At 46.4% G+C, this 24,672-nt stretch overlaps 1 protein-coding gene across 3 annotated transcripts in view; it reads right to left on the reverse strand.

The window, feature by feature from the left end:
• ZNF827 (zinc finger protein 827) overlaps positions 1–24,672 on the reverse strand; it is a 635,524-nt gene that overhangs the window by 364,273 nt on the left and 246,579 nt on the right. For all 3 annotated transcript variants that reach the window (XM_078676888.1, XM_078676891.1, XM_078676890.1), the window contains exon 3: positions 19,958–20,130. In XM_078676888.1, coding sequence (XP_078533014.1) covers positions 19,958–20,130 — 173 coding nt within the window. The remainder of the gene's footprint in view (positions 1–19,957; positions 20,131–24,672) is intronic.

Raw genomic sequence — 24,672 nt, forward strand, 5'->3', positions numbered from 1 at the left:
TAACAGGAAGGAGAGTGACCACCGTCTGCAAAAGATATTGTTTTACCTCAACTATGATCAGTTCAACACTCTCAAAACCTTAACTAATGATCATATCACTATAATAATATCCAAAAGCAATAAAAGGAATGGAGAACTCAAGGTCAAAGCCTCAAACTGAGAATGTATTATCACTAGTCTTAACAATTGAAAGAACAGATGAAGTAACTCATGGAAATTGGCTTCCAGATTGGCAATAGGTTATTAAATCAATTCTGAACTTTCTACCTGGGGAATCCTCTTTGGAAAATTGGCCAGTTACTGAAACATTATGCATCTGGGGCAAATCAATAACAAACGAAAAAATCATTTACCATAAAAATCTCTGATCCACCTTCAAGAAACCCTCTTCATGCAAATGTGATATACAAATTGAATACCTTAAAAACCAGTTGAGGTATAAAATAACCGACATACAAAGGAATCCTTAAGAAAATTCTTGGGTGCGACTAATGGAGGCTAATAAAACAAACACTGATAAAGCATTTTAGATCTTAATTGGAAACTGAACCAAGATAAGCTAAAATCAAGATCCAAAAAATAACTGATTATTTCATGGTTACTCACAAACATTTGCCCAGGGGCCACAAAGTATGGTTTGTGGTGTGCCCAAGGGCCGCCCTGATGCCAGCAGGGTGGCGGGAGGGGGTCTGGGTAGGTCATGATTGTGTAAGGTGGTTCAAAACCATGTTAAATAATCGGGCAAGCATTTATTTGCAGGTTAATAAATGCTTGCCCATTTATTTAACATATTTTTTCAAAATATTAGTGCTAGCAAATAAACAGCAGCTGATGCTGCTGTTCACCAAGGGGGCCACATTTAAAGCTCAAGAGTGCCGCAAGCGGCCCCTGGGCTGTACTTTGAGTATCACTGGGTTATTTGCTCTTCTTGATTTTGGAGGCTAACTTTTTGCAAAAGATTTACTAAATATTCTTACGATGGGGCAAATGAACAGAATTTGATACCATTACCTCAAACTGGTTTCTGATCACGTTACTCATATACTGCTAATCTTCTTTCCTCTCCTCACAAAACACAATATGGAAACGATAACGCATTTTATGTCTGTTTTGTAGACTACCCTACAGCGTTCAACAAAATAAATCATACGTGCTTCAAATGTGAAATAGACTGTTCTCTCCTGCACTTTCTGATGGAGCTACGTTCGAAAACATGGTTGAAAATAAGACTAACAAATAGGAACATTTTATCACCCAAGACGTCAACCCAAAATGGTCAGAAACAGGGTTGTATTTTAGCACCACTCCTATTTTCACTGTACATTGCTGACCTACCTGAATTTTTAAATCCTGTGCAAAGACTGCCACCTAGGTTGGAAACTCGAGGGACTCCGACAATCTGGAAATTCTTGCACAAACTTCAAAAGGCTTACAATATTAACTAACCCAATTAAACAAGTTAAATTTAGCTAATGGGTTCTCAGCTATTCAAAAAACAAGATAATTGCTCTTGGGAGGAATAGCAAACTAACATCATGGAACGTAGGTAATGCACCAATAGAAATTGTCAAGCAGTACAGCTATCTGGGAATGCTAACTGACAACAAACTATTTTGGACCACTCACATTATCATCAGAAAAGAAAACTACCATCACAACCAAATCGGTAATGAGGTTTGCAAAACGATACACAAGTAGAACAACTAGCTTGTCATTAAAAGCATTAAGGATGAAAATTACACCTTTGTGACTCTATATTTCCCTTGTATTCAATATGAATAACAAAGTCGAATCGCAAAAAAATGTACATGAAAAAAAGCAAGGGACGTTTAAACCTTTGAACATCTACTCCGTTTTGCGCATTAAAATTGGGATTTAACTTAAATACTCTATACATATCTCACATTGCAAAAACAATAAATTACTTTTGCGATTGTGAAATACCAGAATCGTCACCTTGATAACATCTATTTTTCACAGAACTAAAACTTGGGATTAAACTTAACATCCATAGATACAGTAATTAAAGAATTCAAGCTACTGTTAACACAAATACATGGCAAAATGAGCCACACTATACAGAAAGACCTTCTACAAAAAACCTTCTTCGAAAGCAGCAAAGAAAATGACTTTGATTCTTTAATGAAATACAGACACAACAATTTGGAGAATGAATCTTACTTTTCAGTAAATCAAGAATACATTGAATCATATGCATAAGGCACATTAAAATAGAAATACTTAAGATTCAGATGATGTGAGTCAAAGGAAAATGGAATCCAAAACTCAAAGGAAAGAGCTCTTGACGTTTGTGTGGTTATAAAGAAGAAAAGCTTATTTATATAGTTTGCATTTATTCAAAACAGGTAACATTAAGGAAACTTTATTTATTAAAGTTGTTTTAAAGAAATGAGCATCAGAACAATCAGGGAGGCCGTTTAGCTATTGTTATACAACAAAATCCCATATTTTTATTGACAGATTAATTAACTTTTTAGACTTAGCTTATTGCATGTTGGAAAAAGGTGATTAGACTAACCTAACACTTTTAACATTATATAAAAATTAATATTGTTTAAACAAACTTATGTAATTGACTGGCTTGAACATTTTGAAGCATAAACATTGCCTTTCCCCTGCACCAGTAAGCATGAATTTAGTAAGAATATTGGAAAAAGTACTATACAGTAAAAACAAACACATATACAAATATTTGGTAGTTTTTATCAATTGATTTTAAGCTCATCAACTAATTGTCAATGTCATTGCCTGTATTATGTGTATTGGTTGAGAGAATTATCCTGGGTAAACTAGAACTTCCATTCACTTTGTGGAAAAGCTCTAACCTGCTTGGTCACTTAATGGTCTCCTAACTCATAAACACATTTGCAGGTTCAAGACCATCAGCTAAACTATTGATTTTGTTTAGTAGTAAGAGACAATCTTTTAATTACCCCAATCAGAACAGAAAGAGAAGAGTGTAAAATGGTGGCAAAGAATGGATTGACAGAAAGAGAGACTGAAAAAAAGAAGGAAGTGGGCTGGTTTTAAACTTATTGCCAGGGCAGCTTTTGGTTCACTGCCCTGCTGCTTTTCCTCAGGACGTCAATGACAGGAAATAGGCCAGTATGCATGGGAGATCATACATCACAAAGTCCATATCATGGACCATACTCTTGTAAGTTTGCTTTTGTTGGGCAAAGGCATCAGACCCATTTCTGAAGAGTAAAGGAAAGAAGATAGCTGAGGACCTCTGACAAAGTCAGAATCCTTCAGGTAGTTTCCCAGTCAGCAGACACCCCTAAATGCATTACAACAGAGGTTTAATGCAAACATGTTTGCAGGTTTAGAAATAGAAAGGCATCTCCCCCCCCTCCCTCCGCACCCCCACCGCCCCGCCCCTGTTCTATCATTTTATTGAGGATCGGAAGTGGAATTTCTCTGAGGGAATCTTTTTTCCCTATGCAGAAAAAAACTTTAAAAAATACAATACAATTGTGCTCTTCCATCTAGCTATAAACTTGGGGGACTGTCTACTGGCAGATCATTTTGCCAGGTGTAGCAGAAGTGAGGAAGGCTAATACCTGGAAAGTATGCATTAAGAAAGGAGTGGCCTGACAGCAAATTGAAGCTACCAGGCCCTCCAAATAGAACAAAAATAATCTATGTAGAAAATATATCAAACAATTGTGAAAAAGTAACTAAGTGCCACAATGAGTCTTGAAAGCAGGACCATAGTACAAAGAAATCCAACTCACAAGAGCAAACAATTCTATAAGGGGTGAGTTAAACCTAGTGATGAAATAAACCTTGGGACCTAATCACTCTTCAGGAGCAAAATAATCACCAATGAACTGGTCCTAAGGTTACCTTGAAAGGTGACCCTCAATGACCCATGCCTGGCAAAAGATTGTTGGATGAGCAGCGTAGCTTTTATCAGTTATTTCTGTGGTTGCCCCTTTACAGAACATTCATCCTTTTAAATGGTTTGCCAATCCAGGCTCAATTGTTTCAGACAGAGCTAGCAAGAGCTAATGATTAATTTTGTGAGAGTTAAAAAGGTTCTGGCGGGGGCGTGGCTTTGGCGGCAATGGAGTGAGCAGCGACTCCGACGAGCTCCGGTGCCCCGCTGCCTGTTTTAGCTATCTTGAGCGGAACCTGGGGGCTGCTTTGCACCTCTGGAGCTAGGAGTGTCCGCTGGCTGTGTGGGGTATGGTGTGAGAGACGGCGGGGGCCCTGGAAGCGGACTGCGAGGAGCCGATGTGACGGCGGGGTTCCGGCCGGTGGTCGTGCCCGCCATCTTGATCGAGAGGCCGGAGGCGGGATCTTTCACCCCTTCGCCCGGACCTGGGCGGCCTCCCCTAGAAGACTCTTGGTGACGACCTGGTGGGCCCTGCGGAGCAGCCCGGGCGCTGACTTTGCCCTGGTGCTGCAGTGCTGCCACTTGTAGCGGCTGCCGGCGATCCCGGCCGGAGGCGGATTCGGAGACCTGTGGCTGGGGAGGACGCCGGACTCTGCGGCGGGCTGTCCCTGACAGCGGCGGAGGGGCCTGCGGGGGCTGTGAGCCTTGGCGCCGGCCCTCTCTGAGACCGCAGAGTGGCCGTGCATTGGATCCAGGCTCTCCCGGTGACTGGAGGAGACGTTTCAAACAGCGGCGGCTTCGAGTGCTGGAACGCCGGAGGGGGCGCGACGAGCCCGGCGGGGAGCTGCAGCTGCCATTTTAGGCACAGGCCTGGACACGGCCGGCGGCATCGTTGCTGAACGGAGGAGCCCTCGGATTCTGGCGCAGAGGCGGAGGTGAGGTGCATTTGCTGGGGGCTGCGGGGGTTGCGGCTGAGTGCAGTGGGCGCCCACTCGCCCCCAGTGTTGTTGGCGGGATACGACCCGCTCCCTCGCGCCCTTCCCCCCCTGTGGCCCGGGCTAGCTCTGGACACTGTACCCGGCGAAGGAGCGTGGGGGCCCTCCGGACCTCTGGAGCTGGGACTGCATAGCGCCTCGGGGCCTGTTGTTTCTCTGTCGGCCCCCTTGCCTGTCCTGGACTGCTTTGGCTGGGGACTCGAGAGGCGGCCTGCATGGTGCGGGATGATGGGGCGCTGCGGACCCTTCTTGTGAGGAGTGTGAACTGGTCTGAGGCCCCGGGGGCCTGCGATACTTCCCGACTAGCGCGACATCACTGAGGCCGGTGGCAGTTCATCGGCGCGCTCGCCTGGGCTTGGACTGACTGCAGCCTACCCCTCCTGCCTGGTGGTGTGCTCTTGGAGGGTGGTGCAAGGGCCCTATAGACGCTTGGAGTTCTTGCTGGGTGCTGGTGGCTGTTGGAGGGAGGAACTACCTACCACTGCGGGGTGCCATACGCTTTGTCGCACGTGCGCCCTGCCCTTGATGCGGTGGAGCGGACTTTGACCTGTTTGGGTGGAGGACCTGGTCAGGGGGACTGCTGGTGCTACTGGACCCGGGCTCTCAGGGGTGGAGGTGTGTGGGTCTCGACGCCTTCGAGCGAAACTGAGGGGACTACATCACCTGGGACTTCGCCTCTTTCTGCTGTCCCTTATGCTGTGGGCGCTCCCATATCTTGCCTCCCGACTTGCAGCATCCCTGCCTTGAAAGCGGTGCTCTGTACAGCGCTCTGCACTGCTGGGTTCCGTTCTCTATCTGAATAGCTTTGGGCCCTCGGCGTGCCCTCCACCGGGATCTGTAGTGGACTGGGGGCCCCGGCCACTAGTCACTGGACTGCTGCCATCTGACACGCTGGGAGAAAGGTGGGAGGACTTGGGGTGACGAGGCTTCCCCTGTTGACTAACCCCTTGCGTCTACGGAATTGCAGCTTGCTTGCAGCGGATCGGGCACGTGGCCCTCCCCTACAGGCCTGATCATGACACGGTCCAAAAGAGGTAACAAGGACCTGGCGGCAACGGCTAAAGACACGTCGGTGATGGCTATGTGGGGCAAGGCTGGAGCGGCGGCGCCGACCGACGGGCCCACGGAGGCGGCTGCGGGCTCACCACCGGTGACCCAGGCCTTTATGGCCTCCTTCATGTCTGATCTCAAGACGGAAATAGGCTCCCTACGCACGGAGGTGCAAACTTGTGTCAAGGAGATGCGCAAGGAGGTCACGGAGCTAGGAGACAGAGTGGACGGCCTGGAGAAGATAGTTGATGCGCGCACGGAGGACCAGGAACAGCTGTGGCAGAGAGTGGTGGCCCTGGAAGAGCAGAATATTGAACTGCAGGTTAAACAGGAGGATCTTGAGAACAGGAGCCGTCGGAACAACCTCCGCATCCGTGGCGTTCCACTGGACGAGGAAGGACAGATATCTTGACCTACGTGGCGCAGCTCTTGCATGAGGTTTGGGGGGACGACGATGCATCCCCCCCCGACTCTGGATCGCGCTCATCGAGTATACGGCCCGGCGGGTAGAGCGGGACCCCTCCCAGACATCCTGACGCGGGTGCACTACTTCACGGAAAAGGAAGCTATCCTGAAAGCGGCCCGGGACAAGCCCAACCTCACCTACAGAGGTCACAAAATACAGATTTTTCAGGATCTGGCTCCTAACACCCTGCGTTGGAGACGAGCTTTTCGACCAGTCACGGAGAAGCTGAGAGCTCTTAATATTGCCTACCAGTGGGGGCACCCCTTCGCCCTCATCTTTCGCTGGGAGGACAAGCGCAGGGTCCTTCGGTCATACCATGAGGCAGCGCAACTTCTCAAGCTACCGGAGTCGCCGACCCACAGCCCGTCACATTCACGTCAACGGGAGAGGATACCTGCCTGTCCGGACTGGACCAAGGTTCGGAGATATCGTCGATCTCCCCCGGTGGATGAGAAATCCGCATCACAGGCTAAGCAAGACATTATAGCACACATCCGCTCTTTGGAGGGTGATCGAGATGGCCGGTCCTCCCAACCGCCCACTCCATGATCTGAAACTCATTGGGACGTCTCCTTCCGGGGCTCCTCCTGGCACTGGGCGGCGTCTCTTTGCTTCCTGCCCTGAGGTGCTGTCTTGACATGCTGCCTCCACAGTCACTCCTGACGACGCCTGGACGTCCTTGCATTGCTGCGGTCGCCGGCCAGGACTTCAGCCTCCATGTAATGCAATTCATAAAAGGGGGTGGTGATGGACAGAGTATCTGAATTAAGCAGAACACTCCTACCCATGTCAAAAGATCAGGGCTTGATCCATCACGTTTTTTAGCTCACTGCACCATCCCAGCTCAGAACCTGGCTACATGCAAATTAGTCTGACCCTGGCCCAGTGCATCATGGGAACAGGGCAGACCAAACTACCAAGCCAATTCTTTACTGGAAAGGAAACAAGCTTCCGGGGACCGGTTTCTGGCATTGCAGCCGTCTTCGGCCCGGCTTGCTTGAATCCTGATGGTGCAATGAGCAAGGGACTCACATCTGAGTATACCCTACCACACTTATGGTGGCCAAAACGATTCATAAAAGGGGGTGGTGATGGACAGAGTATCTGAATTAAGCAGAACACTCCTACCCATGTCAAAAGATCAGGGCTTGATCCATCACCGTTTTTTAGCTCACTGCACCATCCCAGCTCAGAACCTGGCTACATGCAAATTAGTCTGACCCTGGCCCAGTGCATCATGGGAACAGGGCAGACCAAACTACCAAGCCAATTCTTTACTGGAAAGGAAACAAGCTTCCGGGGACCGGTTTCTGGCATTGCAGCCGTCTTCGGCCCGGCTTGCTTGAATCCTGATGGTGCAATGAGCAAGGGACTCACATCTGAGTATACCCTACCACACTTATGGTGGCCAAAACGATTCATAAAAGGGGGTGGTGATGGACAGAGTATCTGAATTAAGCAGAACACTCCTACCCATGTCAAAAGATCACCACCCCCTTTTATGAATCGTTTTGGCCACCATAAGTGTGGTAGGGTATACTCAGATGTGAGTCCCTTGCTCACTGCACCATCAGGATTCAAGCAAGCCGGGCCGAAGACGGCTGCAATGCCAGAAACCGGTCCCCGGAAGCTTGTTTCCTTTCCAGTAAAGAATTGGCTTGGTAGTTTGGTCTGCCCTGTTCCCATGATGCACTGGGCCAGGGACAGACTAATTTACATGTAGCCAGGTTCTGAACTGGGATGGTGCAGTGAGCTAAAAAACGGGGATGGATCAAGCCCTGATCTTTTGACTGGGTATGAGTGTTCTGTTTAACTCAGATGCTCTGTCCATCACCACCCCCTTTTCTGAATCGTTTTGGCCACTATAGGAGTGGCAGGGTATGCTCAGACATGAGTACCTTGCTCACTGCACCATCAGGATTCAAGCAAGCCGGGCCGAAGACGGCTGCAATGCCAGAAACCGGTCCCCGGAAGCTTGTTTCCTTTCCAGTAAAGAATTGGCTTGGTAGTTTGGTCTGCCCTGTTCCCATGATGCACTGGGCCAGGGACAGACTAATTTGCATGTAGCCAGGTTCTGAACTGGGATGGTGCAGTGAGCTAAAAAACGGTGATGGATCAAGCCCTGATCTTTTGACTGGGTATGAGTGTTCTGTTTAACTCAGATGCTCTGTCCATCACCACCCCCTTTTCTGAATCGTTTTGGCCACTATAGGAGTGGCAGGGTATGCTCAGACATGAGTCCCTTGCTCACTGCACCATCAGGATTCAAGCAAGCCGGGCCGAAGACGGCTGCAATGCCAGAAACCGGTCCCCGGAAGCTTGTTTCCTTTCCAGTAAAGAATTGGCTTGGTAGTTTGGTCTGCCCTGTTCCCATGATGCACTGGGCCAGGGACAGACTAATTTGCATGTAGCCAGGTTCTGAACTGGGATGGTGCAGTGAGCTAAAAAACGGTGATGGATCAAGCCCTGATCTTTTGACTGGGTATGAGAGTTCTGTTTAACTCAGATGCTCTGTCCATCACCACCCCCTTTTCTGAATCGTTTTGGCCACTATAGGAGTGGCAGGGTATGCTCAGACATGAGTCCCTTGCTCACTGCACCATCAGGATTCAAGCAAGCCGGGCCAAAGACGGCTGCAATGCCAGAAACCGGTCCCCGGAAGCTTGTTTCCTTTCCAGTAAAGAATTGGCTTGGTAGTTTGGTCTGCCCTGTTCCCATGATGCACTGGGCCAGGGACAGACTAATTTGCATGTAGCCAGGTTCTGAACTGGGATGGTGCAGTGAGCTAAAAAACGGTGATGGATCAAGCCCTGATCTTTTGACTGGGTATGAGTGTTCTGTTTAACTCAGATGCTCTGTCCATCACCACCCCCTTTTCTGAATCGTTTTGGCCACTATAGGAGTGGCAGGGTATGCTCAGACATGAGTCCCTTGCTCACTGCACCATCAGGATTCAAGCAAGCCGGGCCAAAGACGGCTGCAATGCCAGAAACCGGTCCCCGGAAGCTTGTTTCCTTTCCAGTAAAGAATTGGCTTGGTAGTTTGGTCTGCCCTGTTCCCATGATGCACTGGGCCAGGGACAGACTAATTTGCATGTAGCCAGGTTCTGAACTGGGATGGTGCAGTGAGCTAAAAAACGGTGATGGATCAAGCCCTGATCTTTTGACTGGGTATGAGTGTTCTGTTTAACTCAGATGCTCTGTCCATCACCACCCCCTTTTCTGAATCGTTTTGGCCACTATAGGAGTGGCAGGGTATGCTCAGACATGAGTCCCTTGCTCACTGCACCATCAGGATTCAAGCAAGCCGGGCCGAAGACGGCTGCAATGCCAGAAACCGGTCCCCGGAAGCTTGTTTCCTTTCCAGTAAAGAATTGGCTTGGTAGTTTGGTCTGCCCTGTTCCCATGATGCACTGGGCCAGGGACAGACTAATTTGCATGTAGCCAGGTTCTGAACTGGGATGGTGCAGTGAGCTAAAAAACGGTGATGGATCAAGCCCTGATCTTTTGACTGGGTATGAGTGTTCTGTTTAACTCAGATGCTCTGTCCATCACCACCCCCTTTTCTGAATCCATGTAATGCAGGCGGCTTACACCCCTGCGACGACCTGTCTTGACCTGCGCTTGGGGACCCAGCTACACCTGCCTACGACGTGTGAATCCCCTCCGCTGCTACTCCCGCGGTGGGCCCGGATCTGTGGGGGCTCTCCCTGTAGCGCAACGACTGGTTCGCCATGAGGACCTGAGCGATGGCCACTGCTGTATCCGTCTGCACTGCCCGGCTGTGTGATGCCCCTGGACTTGATTTGAGCGGCGGGGCTATCGGGGTCGGGATCCCCTATCCTGCCTGTGCATACCCCCTGTGCTAACCCATAGGGAGTGACATTCCTGTGTGCGTCCAAACCCTCGGGTAGAGGATGCCTGGTGACTGGGGTAGTTTGGCATGGCCCTGTTGGCTGTTGTTATTCTTGGTGAACGCAAGGCATGTTTGGCCTCCTGCTGCTCTCTCCCTTCCTCTCTTTCTCTTCCTCTCCTTTCTTTTACTTTTCCTCCCTTGGCCTTCCTTGCTTTTCCTTTCCTCTGGGTCGGTGGGTGCTGGGGCGGGGGTGGGGTGGTGGATGCCTTCTGGAGGGGGGGGGGGGGGGTGGATCTTTTGATGGACCTCTGTAGGCGCCCCTCCCTGCGCTGGTGGGTGCGGGGAGCGTGGGCGGATTATGTTTGTCGCTTGTTATGGCTGCACCTGTACCTGGGACCTTGAAGGTCTTATCACTTAACGTTAAGGGCCTAAACTCCCCTAACAAGCGCAAGCAGATTTGGCGATATCTCCTCCAACAGCAACCCGATATTATTTACCTCCAGGAAACTCACCTGCTGCAGGGCGACACGCTTCGCATGGCCCATCCCAAATACCCTCTTCAGTTCTGGGCGGCTGCGAGCACTAAAACTGCGGGGTAGCCATATTATGCAGAGCAGGCTTCAGGCGGGGAGACACCAGATTCTATAAGAGTGGGGATGGGCGCTTCCTCAAAGTCACGATTTTTGTGGGGGGGCGCAAGTTCACCTTATGTAATGTGTACGCTCCTAACCAGTTGCAGGACAGATATCTTCAACAGCTTCTGAAGGAGCAGATACCCTGTGGAGACCCACACCTGATACTGGGGGGGACTTCAATTTAGTGTGGGACCCTGACCTGGATCGATGTGGCGCTGCCTCTAATGCCTCCGGGGCGATGTCATCCGCACTGCGCAAACAAATTGCGGATCTGGGCCTTATAGACGTGTGACTCTAACATAATCCAGATCTAAGAGATTATTCATTCTACTCACACTCCCATAGGTCCTACTCCCGTATTGATTTCCTCTTTGCGTCGCTGGGAATACTTCGAGATACGTTGGGAGCCTCCATCTCGGACGTTTCTCTGTCGGATCATGCCCATGTGGACATGTCCCTCCAGGCTCTGGCGGCGCGCCCTGCGCGTGTCGCCTGCTGGTCCTTCCCACCGGGCGTTCTTCGGGACGCTGCCGATGTGGACAGCATTCGAGAAGCTATAGACGCCTACTTTGCCTCTAATGACACCCCGGATATGTCTTTCCCGGTGGTCTGGGATGCCTTCAAAGCCACGATTCGGGCCACATCACCTCTCTGGTGATTGCACGGAGGCGCGCAGCTTGCAAATTGGAAGCTGACCTGGCAGAGGACATTAAGAAGGCCGAGAGACAGGACCGAGAGCGGTCATCGCGAGACACCAGGAGGAGCCTGGCCAATCTTCGAGGGCAACTCAGACTCCTGCGCACCAATAAGGCGGAGGGTGTCCTTTTGGCCCTGAAGCAAAAATACTTTGACGGTGGTGACAAGGTGGGCCGACTGCTGGCGGGACGGCTGCGAGCGCGCGCTGCCAAGGCACACATAAATAGTATTCAAATGCAGGACGGATCGAAGGTGGTCTCGGAGAAATCCAAGCAGGCTGCATTTGTGGACTATTATACCTCCCTGTATGGGAGGGAACCTGATTCGGTAGATGCGATGGCGGCCGTCCTAGACGACTACGAAGGACCGACGATACCGACTGAGGACGCAATGGTGTTGGAAGCCCCCATCACGGAGGATGAGGTCTCGGCGGCGATTAAGGGCCTCCCTTTGGGGAAGACACCGGGTCCAGACTGCCTGCCCCTATCTTTCTATCGCACATTTCAGACTCAGCTTCGGCCTTACCTCTTGCGGCTGTACAATTCTTTCTCTACCGAGGTGGGTCCATCCTCTGACATGGGCATGGCCGAGATAGCATTAATACCGAAGCCCGGGAAAGACCCCACACTGTGCGCGTCCTATCGCCCTATCGCTTTGCTTAATACGGACCTCAAAATATACACCAAGCTCCTCGCTCAACGCCTAGACCCGTATATGCAGTGGCTTGTGGACCCCGATCAGGTCGGATTTATCCATGATCGCCAGGGGGCGGACAATGTTCGCAAACTTGCGCACCTCGTAGGGAAAGTGTGACACTGGCATATCCCGGCCTGCCTTCTCTCCCTGGACGCAGAGAAGGCATTCGATCGGGTGAACTGGGCCTTCCTCGGGGCGGTCCTTCGAAAACTCGGGTTGGGTACGAAGATGATTGCGAGGATCATGGCTCCATACATAGGACCCCAGGCCCGAATTCGGGTCAACGGTGAATTAACGCAGCCGTTGACGATCCACAGGGGCACTAGGCAGGAATGTCCCCTCTCGCCCCTTTTATTTGCCCTTGCAGTGGATCCCCTCGCAGAGCTAATACGGCATGATTCGGACATTCATGGGATAGCACATGGGGGCGGGACCACAAGGTAGCGCTGTTTGCGGACGACTTGATCCTTACCCTCACGCGCCCGCGAGAATCTTTGCCGGCTGTCCATAGGTCGCTCTGTCTCTTTGAGAAAGCTTCCGGCCTTAAGATCAATCATGACAAGTCCTGGGCTCTTAATGTTACTATCCCGGCGAGGGACCTACCCGCCTTGAGGAATCTTGTGCCCTATCAGTGGGCTGAGCGTCATATCGGATATCTGGGCCTCACCCTGACCCCCTCCCTAGACGACTGGACCTCAGTCAACTGGCGTGCCTGCCGAATGGAGGTCCTGGAGGACTTGCGACGGTGGAAGCCCCTGATGTTGTCCTGGTTGGGCCGCCTCCACGCCATCAAGATGTCGATTCTCCCCAAAATCCTCTACGAGTTCCAATGCCTTCCCACTCCCATACCGCTTCACTGCATACGTAGCCTGCAACGGGAGCTCATCTTTTTCATTTGGGGTGGCAAACGTCCCCGTTTCTCCCAGAAAATTCTCATGGCGCCGCGTGACAGGGGAGGACTAGCTTGCCCTAACTTGGTCCACTACTACTGGGCTGCACACCTCCGATTCGTGATAGAATGGGGGGTGAGAGAAAGTGAAAAAGGGTGGCTGCACATGGACAGGGCGGTGGCGGGGCGTACCATTTGGGAGCTGCCGTGGCTCCATCGAGCGGCCCGCTCCAGGAGTGCCTACCTTGCAGTGCCTACGAAAATGGTACTGGATATTTGGGACGCTACTGCTGTATCCAGGGGTCTCACCACGTTCCCGTCCCCGCACACCCCAATAGCGGCGAACCCCCATTTCCCGCCGGCATATCAAACCGAGACATTTGAGAACTGGACGCAGGGGGACTGTAGGGTGCTCTGCAACCTGTTTGATGGAGGCGCATTTAAATCGTTCGATCACTGTCGGGAGGAATTCCACTTGCAGCCTGCTGCGCAGCTGCAATATGCCCAATTGCGGCATTGGGCCTCTGATGGCGATACATACCAAGCTGCCACACGCGCCTTCACTCCCTTCGAACGTCTGGCACGCACCCTTGGGGGACTGAAACGGCTGGTATCCCAGATTTATCATATTCTGCAGCATCCGCACCTTACGCCCACTCACTCGTACCAGCGCCAATGGCAGAGGGCGGTTGATACGGATATTACGCCCTCGCAATGGGAAGCGGTGTGGGGAGACATCTCCAAAGTATATCGGAGCATACCACAGAGGAAAAATGCTTACAAACTTTTAACCCAATGGTATTAGACTCCCCTGCGCCTTCATAAGATGTTCCCCAACGTCTCACCGCTGTGCTGGAGGTGTCGAACTGCGACAGGGGACTTTGTACACATATGGTGGGCGTGACCGCTCCTCACTGTCTTCTGGAAGGAGGTCCTCAGCCACATACGGGGGGTGTTGGGGTTCCCCTTGCCTGAAGCCATTGACACGATTTTGTTGGGTGTCAGACCACCGACCCTCAAGGCCCTCACCCGCAGTGATTGGATTATAACGCTACAGATGCTAGGTGCAGCCAAGCAGCTCATAGCCTTGTATTGGAAGAAGAGTGAACCACCTCCCATAGCTTGAATATAAGCACAGGTGCACCATAAATTACCAAGTGCTAGAATAACACAATTATTACTAAAGCACAAATAGTAATGTCCAAAAGTCTGGTTGGTTTGGATAATTTATTCGTCAAAAGTAGAATGAAAATGAACAGCCGACGCGTTTCGTCCCAGATGGGACTTCTTCAGGGCGAAAACGTGTATCAACTCCTTGATGGTACGAGAGGGCCAGAGAGTAACAACCCGTATCGTAATTAATGTTCAATAATGTTGAAATATGTAGAAGATAGCAGTCCTCTGGCAATATTAGATCCTATGAAGTTATATGTTCAGCTGGGCTAAAATTTGTACTCTAAACACAAGCTATCAAGATTTGAGATAAAGTTAAATCTCATTCCAAATATACATGAACGTAAATAGGGTGCACCAATCATGGGATGTGCACCTCAATCTGTGGGGGTCCAAATGAACCTTTCTATCTGTGATAGTGTGGTATACAAAACATCTCTCTATAAATCTCCATCAAGTTACGTGTAGAGAATAAGTGTTGGAGAAAGAAGCCCAGCCAAGGTGTCCCCTCAGTCCGTATAGCGCCTGATGGAGGGCTTCTTTCTCCAACACTTATTCTCTACACGTAACTTGATGGAGATTTATAGAGAGATGTTTTGTATACCACACTATCACAGATAGAAAGGTTCATTTGGACCCCCACAGATTGAGGTGCACATCCCATGATTGGTGCACCCTATTTACGTTCATGTATATTTGGAATGAGATTTAACTTTATCTCAAATCTTGATAGCTTGTGTTTAGAGTACAAATTTTAGCCCAGCTGAACATATAACTTCATAGGATCTAATATTGCCAGAGGACTGCTATCTTCTACATATTTCAACATTATTGAACATTAATTACGATACGGGTTGTTACTCTCTGGCCCTCTCGTACCATCAAGGAGTTGATACACGTTTTCGCCCTGAAGAAGTCCCATCTGGGACGAAACGCGTCGGCTGTTCATTTTCATTCTACTTTTGACGAATAAATTATCCAAACCAACCAGACTTTTGGACATTACTATTTGTGCTTTAGTAATAATTGTGTTATTCTAGCACTTGGTAATTTATGGTGCACCTGTGCTTATATTCAATTCATGTGTAAAGTTCTGGTTAGAACTGTTGCTGTGTTGGCGGGTGACATATCGGTGTGCACATAATCTCCGCCCAAGGGTTTAGATAGGAGATAAACTATTACATTGGCAATTTATGTATTAGGTGCATGTTAATGAGGGTTCCGCCATCTACTATGTACTAGCACCTCCCATAGCTGCCTGGTTTGTAAGGCTGTGGCATGTCTTGGCAATGAAGCTTCTCACGGCGCGGCTACAGTTGCGCCACACTCGCTTCGAGTCAGTCTGGAGACCCCTGGTGCGCTATCTGTGCTCAATGGATCATGCGCGACTCATGCCCACTAGGCTTCGAACCCTGCGTCTCTTTGAGGACGCCATCGTCCCTACAGATCCCACTAGGTTGCTCCCGCAGATAAACTCTACCACATCTGAGTTCCAGAGGTAGACCCTCACTGCCTAATATCATCCCCCGATAGCAGATCAGCCTGACCCCCCTGCTGGCGTGCCGAACTCTCTCTCTCCTGTCTCTGGCCTTTTTCTTTCTTCTTTTTTCTCTCTCTTCCCTCTCTCTCTCTTTCCCTTGCCGCTCTTTCTTGTGCGCACAAATCTTTATTGGGACGTTCATATGTGTTGGGTTTGTTAACCCCCTATCTACCCTCCCTGACCCACCCTTGGGGCTTTATTGTTGCTGACCAACTTTAACAGCTTATTCTAAGCCTCGCGGCCGGCCCCATTGGGGTTGTAGGCACGGCGCTGTGTTAGACAACCAGACTACGCAAACTCATTGCCCATTCTTTGCGGCCGGCCTCGGATCGAGGTTGTAGGCTTAACGCTGTGTTATTGTGCCCCTCCTGGGGGTCTTGTTCTAAAATAAAATAGACTTATGATAAAAAAAAATAAAAAAAAGGTTCTGGCCTGCATGAGGTGGACGTTAGGACACCATCACACTTCTTCACTGAAAAGATCAATAAAATCGGACCCTGCATCTGTATGCAAAGATATTGGTGAATATGTTCAGGCATGCGGGGCTAGCACTCAGGTTAAAGAGAGCACCCTGTCTGAGTATAGATTGTTAGAGTCATTGGAAATACCTAGGCAACCTTAAGAGATATTTTCCATGGACTTTATCATAGACCTGCCTAAGCATCCAGGCTGTACTACTATATAAGTAGTGGTGGATTCCTTATCCAAGATGGTCCATTTTATACCTTTTTTGAAGATTACTTCAGCTTCTCAAATGGTAATAATTGTTCTATCCCAAATCTGGATTGCATGTACTACCCCTGAAGGTGGAATCAGAGAGAGGAGTGCAATGTATTTCAAACGTTTGGGCTACGTTATATTGGTTTAATGGCCAGAGAGAGAGGTTGACCTTGGGTGATTATCTATGCTGCTATGTTAATGCCACAAAGTCTTTTTGGAAGTTTTATAGGTCTACTACTGAGTTTACAAATAACTCAAGCCATTCCTCCACTGGATTTAGTTCTCGCTATACTTCCTATAAGAACCGCCTAGGAACTTGGTTTATGCTACCATCTCCTTACATATACATGCCCACTGCTCGGAATCTTCTTTTGAAACTGAATTGTAATTATGTAAATATGAGAGATTTGCCACTAGCATCAGTTGTGCGGTAGGTATGCTGCGAACTGGTATAGGTAACTCCTTTGTATCTATTGTAAGGCCTTTCTAATTAGAAATATTGATGAGAGATAATGACCAATACGTACATTTAAGTATCTTGTAGATAAAGGACAACTTGTGGATTCCTCAAATTAGTCCATAATATAAATATTGAGATGCTATCCTTGGTTGTTATGTTGGGTTTAAGTGAAACAAAAGAACAACAGAATCATGTATAAGGAATTATGTAATTAATGTACAATCGATAAGAATATTCCCTTCAAAGTCTTCCTCAGCATTTTTAGGAAGACATGAGCATTTTTGAAGATTAATCTGCATTCTTTATGACTTTTAGAAAACATCTTTGCTCTGGAAGTTCATATGAAATGAAGTTTAGGCAGTAACATTTTCCACATTTTGTGCATTAGCCCAATAGGAGACAACATCAAATCTGCAAGGGCAGGACAGTCCTTTAATGTGCTATATAAATCTATATAAAAAGAGGTTTTAGAGTAATTGTCTCGGTAAATAATTATTTGCATGGAGTATTAGAAGATGCTATGTCCTGGATTTGGTACAAACCAGACTTTGATGCAATATGATGCTATATAACCTATATAAGTAGCTTATGTATGGCAATTAAGGATACATACACATAGTACATAATCATTTCAGAGAAATTGCTTGAGGAATATATTTTCTGTGACCTTGAAAGTAATTGAGGAATGTCCTAAACCTAAAGTACTTCAATGAGGGTTTACCATTACATTTTGGCTACACATTGATTTGAATGCTGGGTCACCAGTACAGACATAATGAGGCTCAATAGTACCAAAGATGATAAGGAATACTAAGTTTAATGCGTTGGAGTTTGATTAGTAAGGTAAATTAGGCAAATTATTTTTATTGTCGGAAAGTGTTTTAGCTAATATTAAAGGTAATACAATTGGACCTGAGGAAGTTGTTAAAGAAAATGAGTCTAAACGCATCAACCTTGTAAGGGAAGCCAATGGATTTTTCCTCAAAAACTTTCGGATTGACTTTGAGCAATGAAAAATCAAATTGATGATTTGTTTGTCATTAGTTCAATATATCTCCTATTTAGAGCAAATGACACACAGCTAAATTTTGTCTGTGGTGTGCTTTTAAATTATTTGAAGTCTGCAAGGCCAGTACAAACGAAAGTATATATTCAAGGTACTGATTGTCTAATGAATTGAGCATATTTTTCTGTTATATGATAAAAATAAATATGATAATGGATCTAACGACTGCATTTTTTATTTTTATTTTTAACCTTTAAGTAAACATATCTTCAAAGAACTTAGTAAAGTGAAAAAGCATCATTATTTGAACCATTCATATAAACATTGATACACTATTGTATCATTATATATATATATGTGATCTCCTGTTCTCTTGGGACATGTTCTCTTGAGACATGGACCTCCTTTGTTTATATGACTTCTCAGACAATTAGAAAGGGGCAGTAGATGGTGCAGCTGGTTTTGAAGATCGTGTGAACCAGAAAGTGGAGCCAGTGAAGATCCATTAGGTTGGGGGTGATGTGGTTGTATTTCTTCAGGCCCTTGATTAGGCATGCTGTGACCCCCCAGCCTTAAGCAGGGCTGGAGGTATCTGGGAAGCCATGGACCATGGCATTATAACTCTTCAGATGTGAGAATACTAGTGTTTGAACAATAGTTCTGGAGTCACTTTCCTGAAAACTCAGAACTTACAATCAAAGAGTATGCTACATTCAAAGAGCTGACTCAGACAGCATGGTACCAAATCTTCCTAGTGACGAGAGTGAAACCCTTCCTCCCAGGAAATTATTTAAGAACAATACTGTGAACTCTGATCCTCTCCCACCTTGGTGGAGAAAACGATATGCTCAGTGGCCATTCCAGGCTTATGGGTTTTGTAAGTGAAAGAAAAGCTTAATAATACATCATATTTGTTAATATACCTGCAGTAAAAATTAACATCACCAGTAAAAGAGCACTAAATCAAAATACACAACATAGAGGTTATGCATTTATAATAAAGAAATAGACCAGGCCTACGTACATAAACGCTGTATATCAACCCTGATCACTAACTGATCGCATAAATGAGAGGAATTCTGAAAACAAAAAACATGCAAAACAAAACAATGCAGTGATTATAAAAGAGGTTGGATGCTTCAAGCAATGTTTGCGACTTGCAACATTTGAGATCACTATCCGATCGCAAACACTATAAAATGGAAGCCTGCGCTTCTACCACTAAAGCCAGGTCACTTTGTTACAGGCTCACAAACCTTACTATTTACTATCTTATAGATCACAAGCACCTAACGGAGGTTGAAACTAAGAAAATAGAGGCACAAGTAGTACCAGGCCTAGTTCTGGCTGCAACACTTACAACTAGCAAACAAAGGTAGGTTGCTAGAATGATGGACTGCACTATTAGAACTGTTAGGAAAAAAGAAGATCTAATGTATGTGTTATGGAATGGAATTCAAGTATTAGTTAACTGAAATCTATAGATAGTAACTTATATGTATCCATGTTCTTTGGACATGCCTTTTCTCCATTTTAGGGGTAGATCTAAAATGATTTAGCTTTTATGTATGAGGAAATTAGATAAATGAAGGGCATTGGTCACCTTGAACTATGACCATGTGGGCAAGTAAAATGAAGAAGGATGTATTGATCAGAAATGAAAATCTTTCAAAATGCTTCACAGCGTCAAATATAGATAAGTAGCTGAAATATGAGTGGGAAGTGAACAGGTTTGACTAGCCATAATCTTTTCTACAGCCTAAACTGCAACAGTTGTCAATCTGCTGATTTATTGAGATAATGCAGTCCTCCTTCCTACACAAATACACAACTTTTCTCCTTGGCATTTATAGCTATGGCACAATTTGTTTAATAAAGCACATCAAATTAAATGAAACTGAAAATTGGCCTTACCTTCATGTGTGATTTCAGATTGTCTTTGCGGGCACAACGAAAAGGACAGAGGGGGCACTGGTGACTTTTTAAACCTGTATGGATCACCATATGTCGTTTCCAGTAACTTTTTCTTTTTATAACTAACCCACATATGGGGCACTGGAAAGGCTTTCCTCCTTCATCTTCTGAGCCTTTAAATAGGGAGAAACACAAAAAACTGTTTATGAATGTCATATTTAGGACAATACTGCAGTATTTTCCGTTATCTAAGCATATATTATGTATACATTTGCTGCCTGGTTTTTTAGAATGGGAAGAGCTAAGGATTTACATTTAGCATTTAATGTGGTAGCATTTAATAATATCAAATTATGAAAAAATACATTATTAATCCTGTAAATCTACATCTTTGTACTTTTCCTTCTGTACCTTGATACCATTTTCAGCTTTATATTAGGCCCTAGCCACAGCCAAACTGTGGTGTCAGTGTTCAATCGCTGTGGAAGGACCACATACTACGGACACAGCATTGCCTTGTATTCTATTGCCCTTGTTATGAGTTCAGCAGATTTCGGCGCGGGGATACAAGAACGGCCAGAGATCCCGATTCTGGCCGGCACTGCCACTCTAAAATCTGCTGACCTCAGCTTTTCTCCCCGGAAAGGAGAATAACCACACGGAGGAGATCCCGTTTTCGGAGTAAGAAACCCAAATCAAAAAAAAAACGATATTTTATATTCAGCGCTCTGTGCAGGTGGAAAGTGTCCGGAAAAAGGCCAGTGGGGTTTAGGGTGTTGAGTGGGAACTGGGGTCCAGAGAGGGCGGAGGGAGGGAAGGTTAATGGAGGCTTGTGCTTGACCTGAAGGATGGGGTTTGGATCACCGCTCCTCTCCCCATACAGATCTAGGAGTCGGGTGGGGGCAGATTTCTGTACTGCTGCCCACTGCCCCTTCCTGCCCCATTAGCATCTCTGACGGGGTCTGGTGCCTAAGGCCCAGAACAAATCCGGATCTGGAGACGCTTGGTATGGCAAGGAGTGGATTTTCAACACAAGTTGAGATTACTTCCTTCTGGGTAAATTCTGTTGTTTGTAATGAGGGTCTATGTCTTCTGACACCCCAGCAAGCACCGAAGCCTCACGTTCACCGGCAGCACTGGGCATTCACTGTGGCCATATCCTCAGGGGAGCAATCTCGCCTGTGGCCCTGCTAGCAGACAGCACAACAAGCAATTATACTACCACAACAAAGCTCGCCTTCTACTATACCATAAATATTCTTCTTCCCTGACTACTGTGGATTTCAGATGTCCAGACTATGCACAGGACATCTGTCAGTCTTAGACAGCAACTGACACAGTTCAATATACAAACATGTACGGACATATTCAACCATGGAATAAACTACACGGAGGGTAGGTTCAGGTTATTCTGACATTCTAGGCAAGGACAATTTTTTTGTGCATCTTGGATACCTTTTTATTCTGTGCAGTGCCCTTGACTTGCTGCAAGGCTTGAGGTGGGAGTACCTCGTCGCCCTCAGCAACAGGTGCCATGGGCAACCGCCTGCCCACAAGGCATATGTATAAAAAGTTGTCCGTATATCATTTTCACTTTTCTCAGAATAATTTAAGTGAAATGTACCCTATTCAATGCTAGGTCTGCAGTAAAACTAGCAACAGATATTCATGGCCTGTTAAGCACAATGCAAAATACTACATAGTCATCTCTGTAACACGGGTAGTGACTTTTTTTGATGTTGCAGATTATATATAGCGCTAACTCGACCCGAAGGTATTGGAGCGCTTCACATGAGCACCGATTACGTTGCTAATTCAGGCACGGGTAGATTAAGTGATTTGCCCATAATCATAGAAGGTGGACGCGACCCGAGCCTCGAACCCTGGTTTCCAGCACCAAAGTCGGCAGTCTAGCCGACGGAGCACATCCTCTCCCCTAACTTGACTTGTCTCACTTGAATTCAGAAGTGTCTAATTCTGTAATAAAAAACACTCCTTGTGCAAAAGAAGCGGTGTTACTAACCTGCATATAAACACAATTCCTAGGAATGTACTAACAAACATGTTCCAAACTTCTCTCTGCAGATCTTCAGTCCTGATGACAGTATCACCCTACAAGATATAACACCTTCTTCAATCCATTTCTATTTTATTGTCTCACCTGCATGTCAGTTAGAATTTTCAAAATGTTGTTCCCAAGAGGATGAATGTACCACCACTGCCCTTACAGCAGAGGTATCCAACTTGAAGGCCTTGGGTTGGCCCAATTTACCAAAGGCCTAGCTCACTGTTAACGCCACATGCTGGGCGTTTCATTAATCCACACCCTGGGGCTGAGGAACAGGGAAGAAGAGGAGAGATGCAGAATGGGGTGAGATATCGATCACCAGATAATGTGGGTCTGATACATGGTGGGATCATGCTGAAGCATTGTCTTCATGTTTGGCTGTCTGTATATTTATATTGTCTCTTGCTATTGTCCCGCTCCTGGAATGTGTTAAACCAGCAAAACCGCCCATGATAAACATGCTCATGGCATGGTTATAGCTGTGGCTTAGGTTGACGATGTAATGTGAAATGAATAAATAAATGCATATGTTAATAGAAATTCAATGTAGATGTCTACCTTACCAAGCGATGTCACAAACAAACAGCAATTGCATTATGTCTAATAATCAACAAGGATTACTAAAAGGAGTAGGCTCAATTTGAAAATGGACTCATGCAGTAATTTACTGTTTATTGGTTTTAATATAGCTTTCAAGGGTGCTAGATTATATTTGGCCTTAAGCTATCACTTCTGACACATTTGTGCAAGGATAAACTACTAGAAACTCTATCCACTATATAGAGTCTTCATTATTTGTTTAAGAAAGCAGTGTACTTATATTCTTCAATTTCAGTATTAGTGTTTTATGCGTGCCACTCAAAGGCCAACAAGCAGAAATTCTGAAAGTTAGGAGGAGATTTGGCAAGGATGCATTTTATTTAAATTTTTTTGTAGAGTGCAAACATAGAGCCAAAGGAAGCTAAGCACTTCACATACCAACATGATATGTAGCCAACATCTGTGGATATAGAGACAAGCAGATATATTTAAAAGGCGAGTTAGGGACTACAGGTGCATAGACATACAGCAGAGATCACAAAGGAGCAAGAAGTAGAATAGATGAGATACAGTCTAAGGTGGTAGCAGGATTCTAAATAGTTGGGTTCTGAGACCATTCCAGAATTTCTGAGGTGCAAGGAAGATCGTTCCAGAGTCTCAGTCCCTAAACAAACAAAGTCTCTGTGAATGTTTTTGACCATCCTGCCTGGCCATGGCTGTGCGCCTAGCAGTATGGGTGCAAATGGACACATTGAGTTTAGATATAAGTTATGCATGCTTTTCTAAGTGAGGTTCTTTGTATATCAAAAACAAACTTTCAAGCAAATTTTATCGGAGGGAGAGGATGCAAATGCAGCTCTCTGAGGAAAGGGAGATGTCTGAACTTACTTTGTCGATTTACCCTACGACAATGCGAAGAGCGGTTTTGGTTGGTGTCCATGAAGGTTCTAGATGGCCAGTTAGTTTTGTGCCCACCAATGTGTTATAATAGTGACCCATTAAAGGGAAGTTCACAGGATGGAGGAAAACGAAAAAGCATCAACTTTCATGGGTCCCTAAGAAAGCATTAAGTGTTTTGCTGTTATCTTGATGAATGAGGTCCAGTTCAAAACAGAGATTCCCAAAAGTGCTCCTACTGTTGCATAAACATATAGTACTGATACTTCTGAATGCTAGTGATGTAGCCACTTGAGATGTTTAACAATGGATGATATAAAAATACTGAAGATGTTTCTGTATTCCCATAAATAGAACCAAACACATCCGAAAATTACAACTGTGCAAGGGAATATTGTAAACTTGGTAAGTGTTGTAGATCTCCCTGGTTTTGCAATCTAGTGGTCAGGTTTAATGCTGGAGGTTGCTAGACACAAAACTGTGCAGAGTACTAGAAGGTTCTCACAAACTGTAACTCAGGCTAACCTTTTTTTAATAACTGATTATAGGTTTTTGGGTGAGAGTGGTGCATGGAGCCTACCCAACGAATGTTATTCCTGAGTTTTCTTAAGAGGTGCGCAGTGGGTCATTTACAATTTAAATTCTGAACAGGACTAGCTTGTGATCATAACTATACATTTGTAAGTACAAGGGGCAGAGCATATGAGAGGGTTTATAGTGAGTGTGTCCAAAATAATAGTAAATGCCAGATAAGGTGAACACCAATTTGGTATTACACAAATCTGTGGCTCAATACAGAGCAGGCTCTGCCAAAAGGTGTTACCATAGATGATGCTTGATAATGCTTGAATCATTACCAGATTTGGTTCATCAAACACACCCCATGTAGACTAAAATCTCTTTCTAACACCTGTGTTGAAAGGAGTTGGACGTCAAGAATCAAAGACATGTAAATGCCTAGTGTCGACACCTAAGGGCTGATCACGATGCGGTTAGGAAGGCCTCCAAACAGCATTTGCTCCGTCTGAATCGGATCGAGAACATGTCTTCCCGACCGGAAAGGTTTCCAACCAACCGAGTACAATGCGAGTTAGGCGTTAGGAATTTCCCAATCCGAACCCAATGGCATTCAGAATGACCGAGCCGTACAGTGCAGACAATTCCCAAACCCATTTGGTGGGGAAGATTTCCAAACCGCATTGTAATCGGC

The sequence above is a fragment of the Lissotriton helveticus genome, chromosome 2_1 (genome assembly GCF_964261635.1).
Source record: "Lissotriton helveticus chromosome 2_1, aLisHel1.1, whole genome shotgun sequence".
NCBI lineage: Eukaryota > Metazoa > Chordata > Amphibia > Caudata > Salamandridae > Lissotriton > Lissotriton helveticus.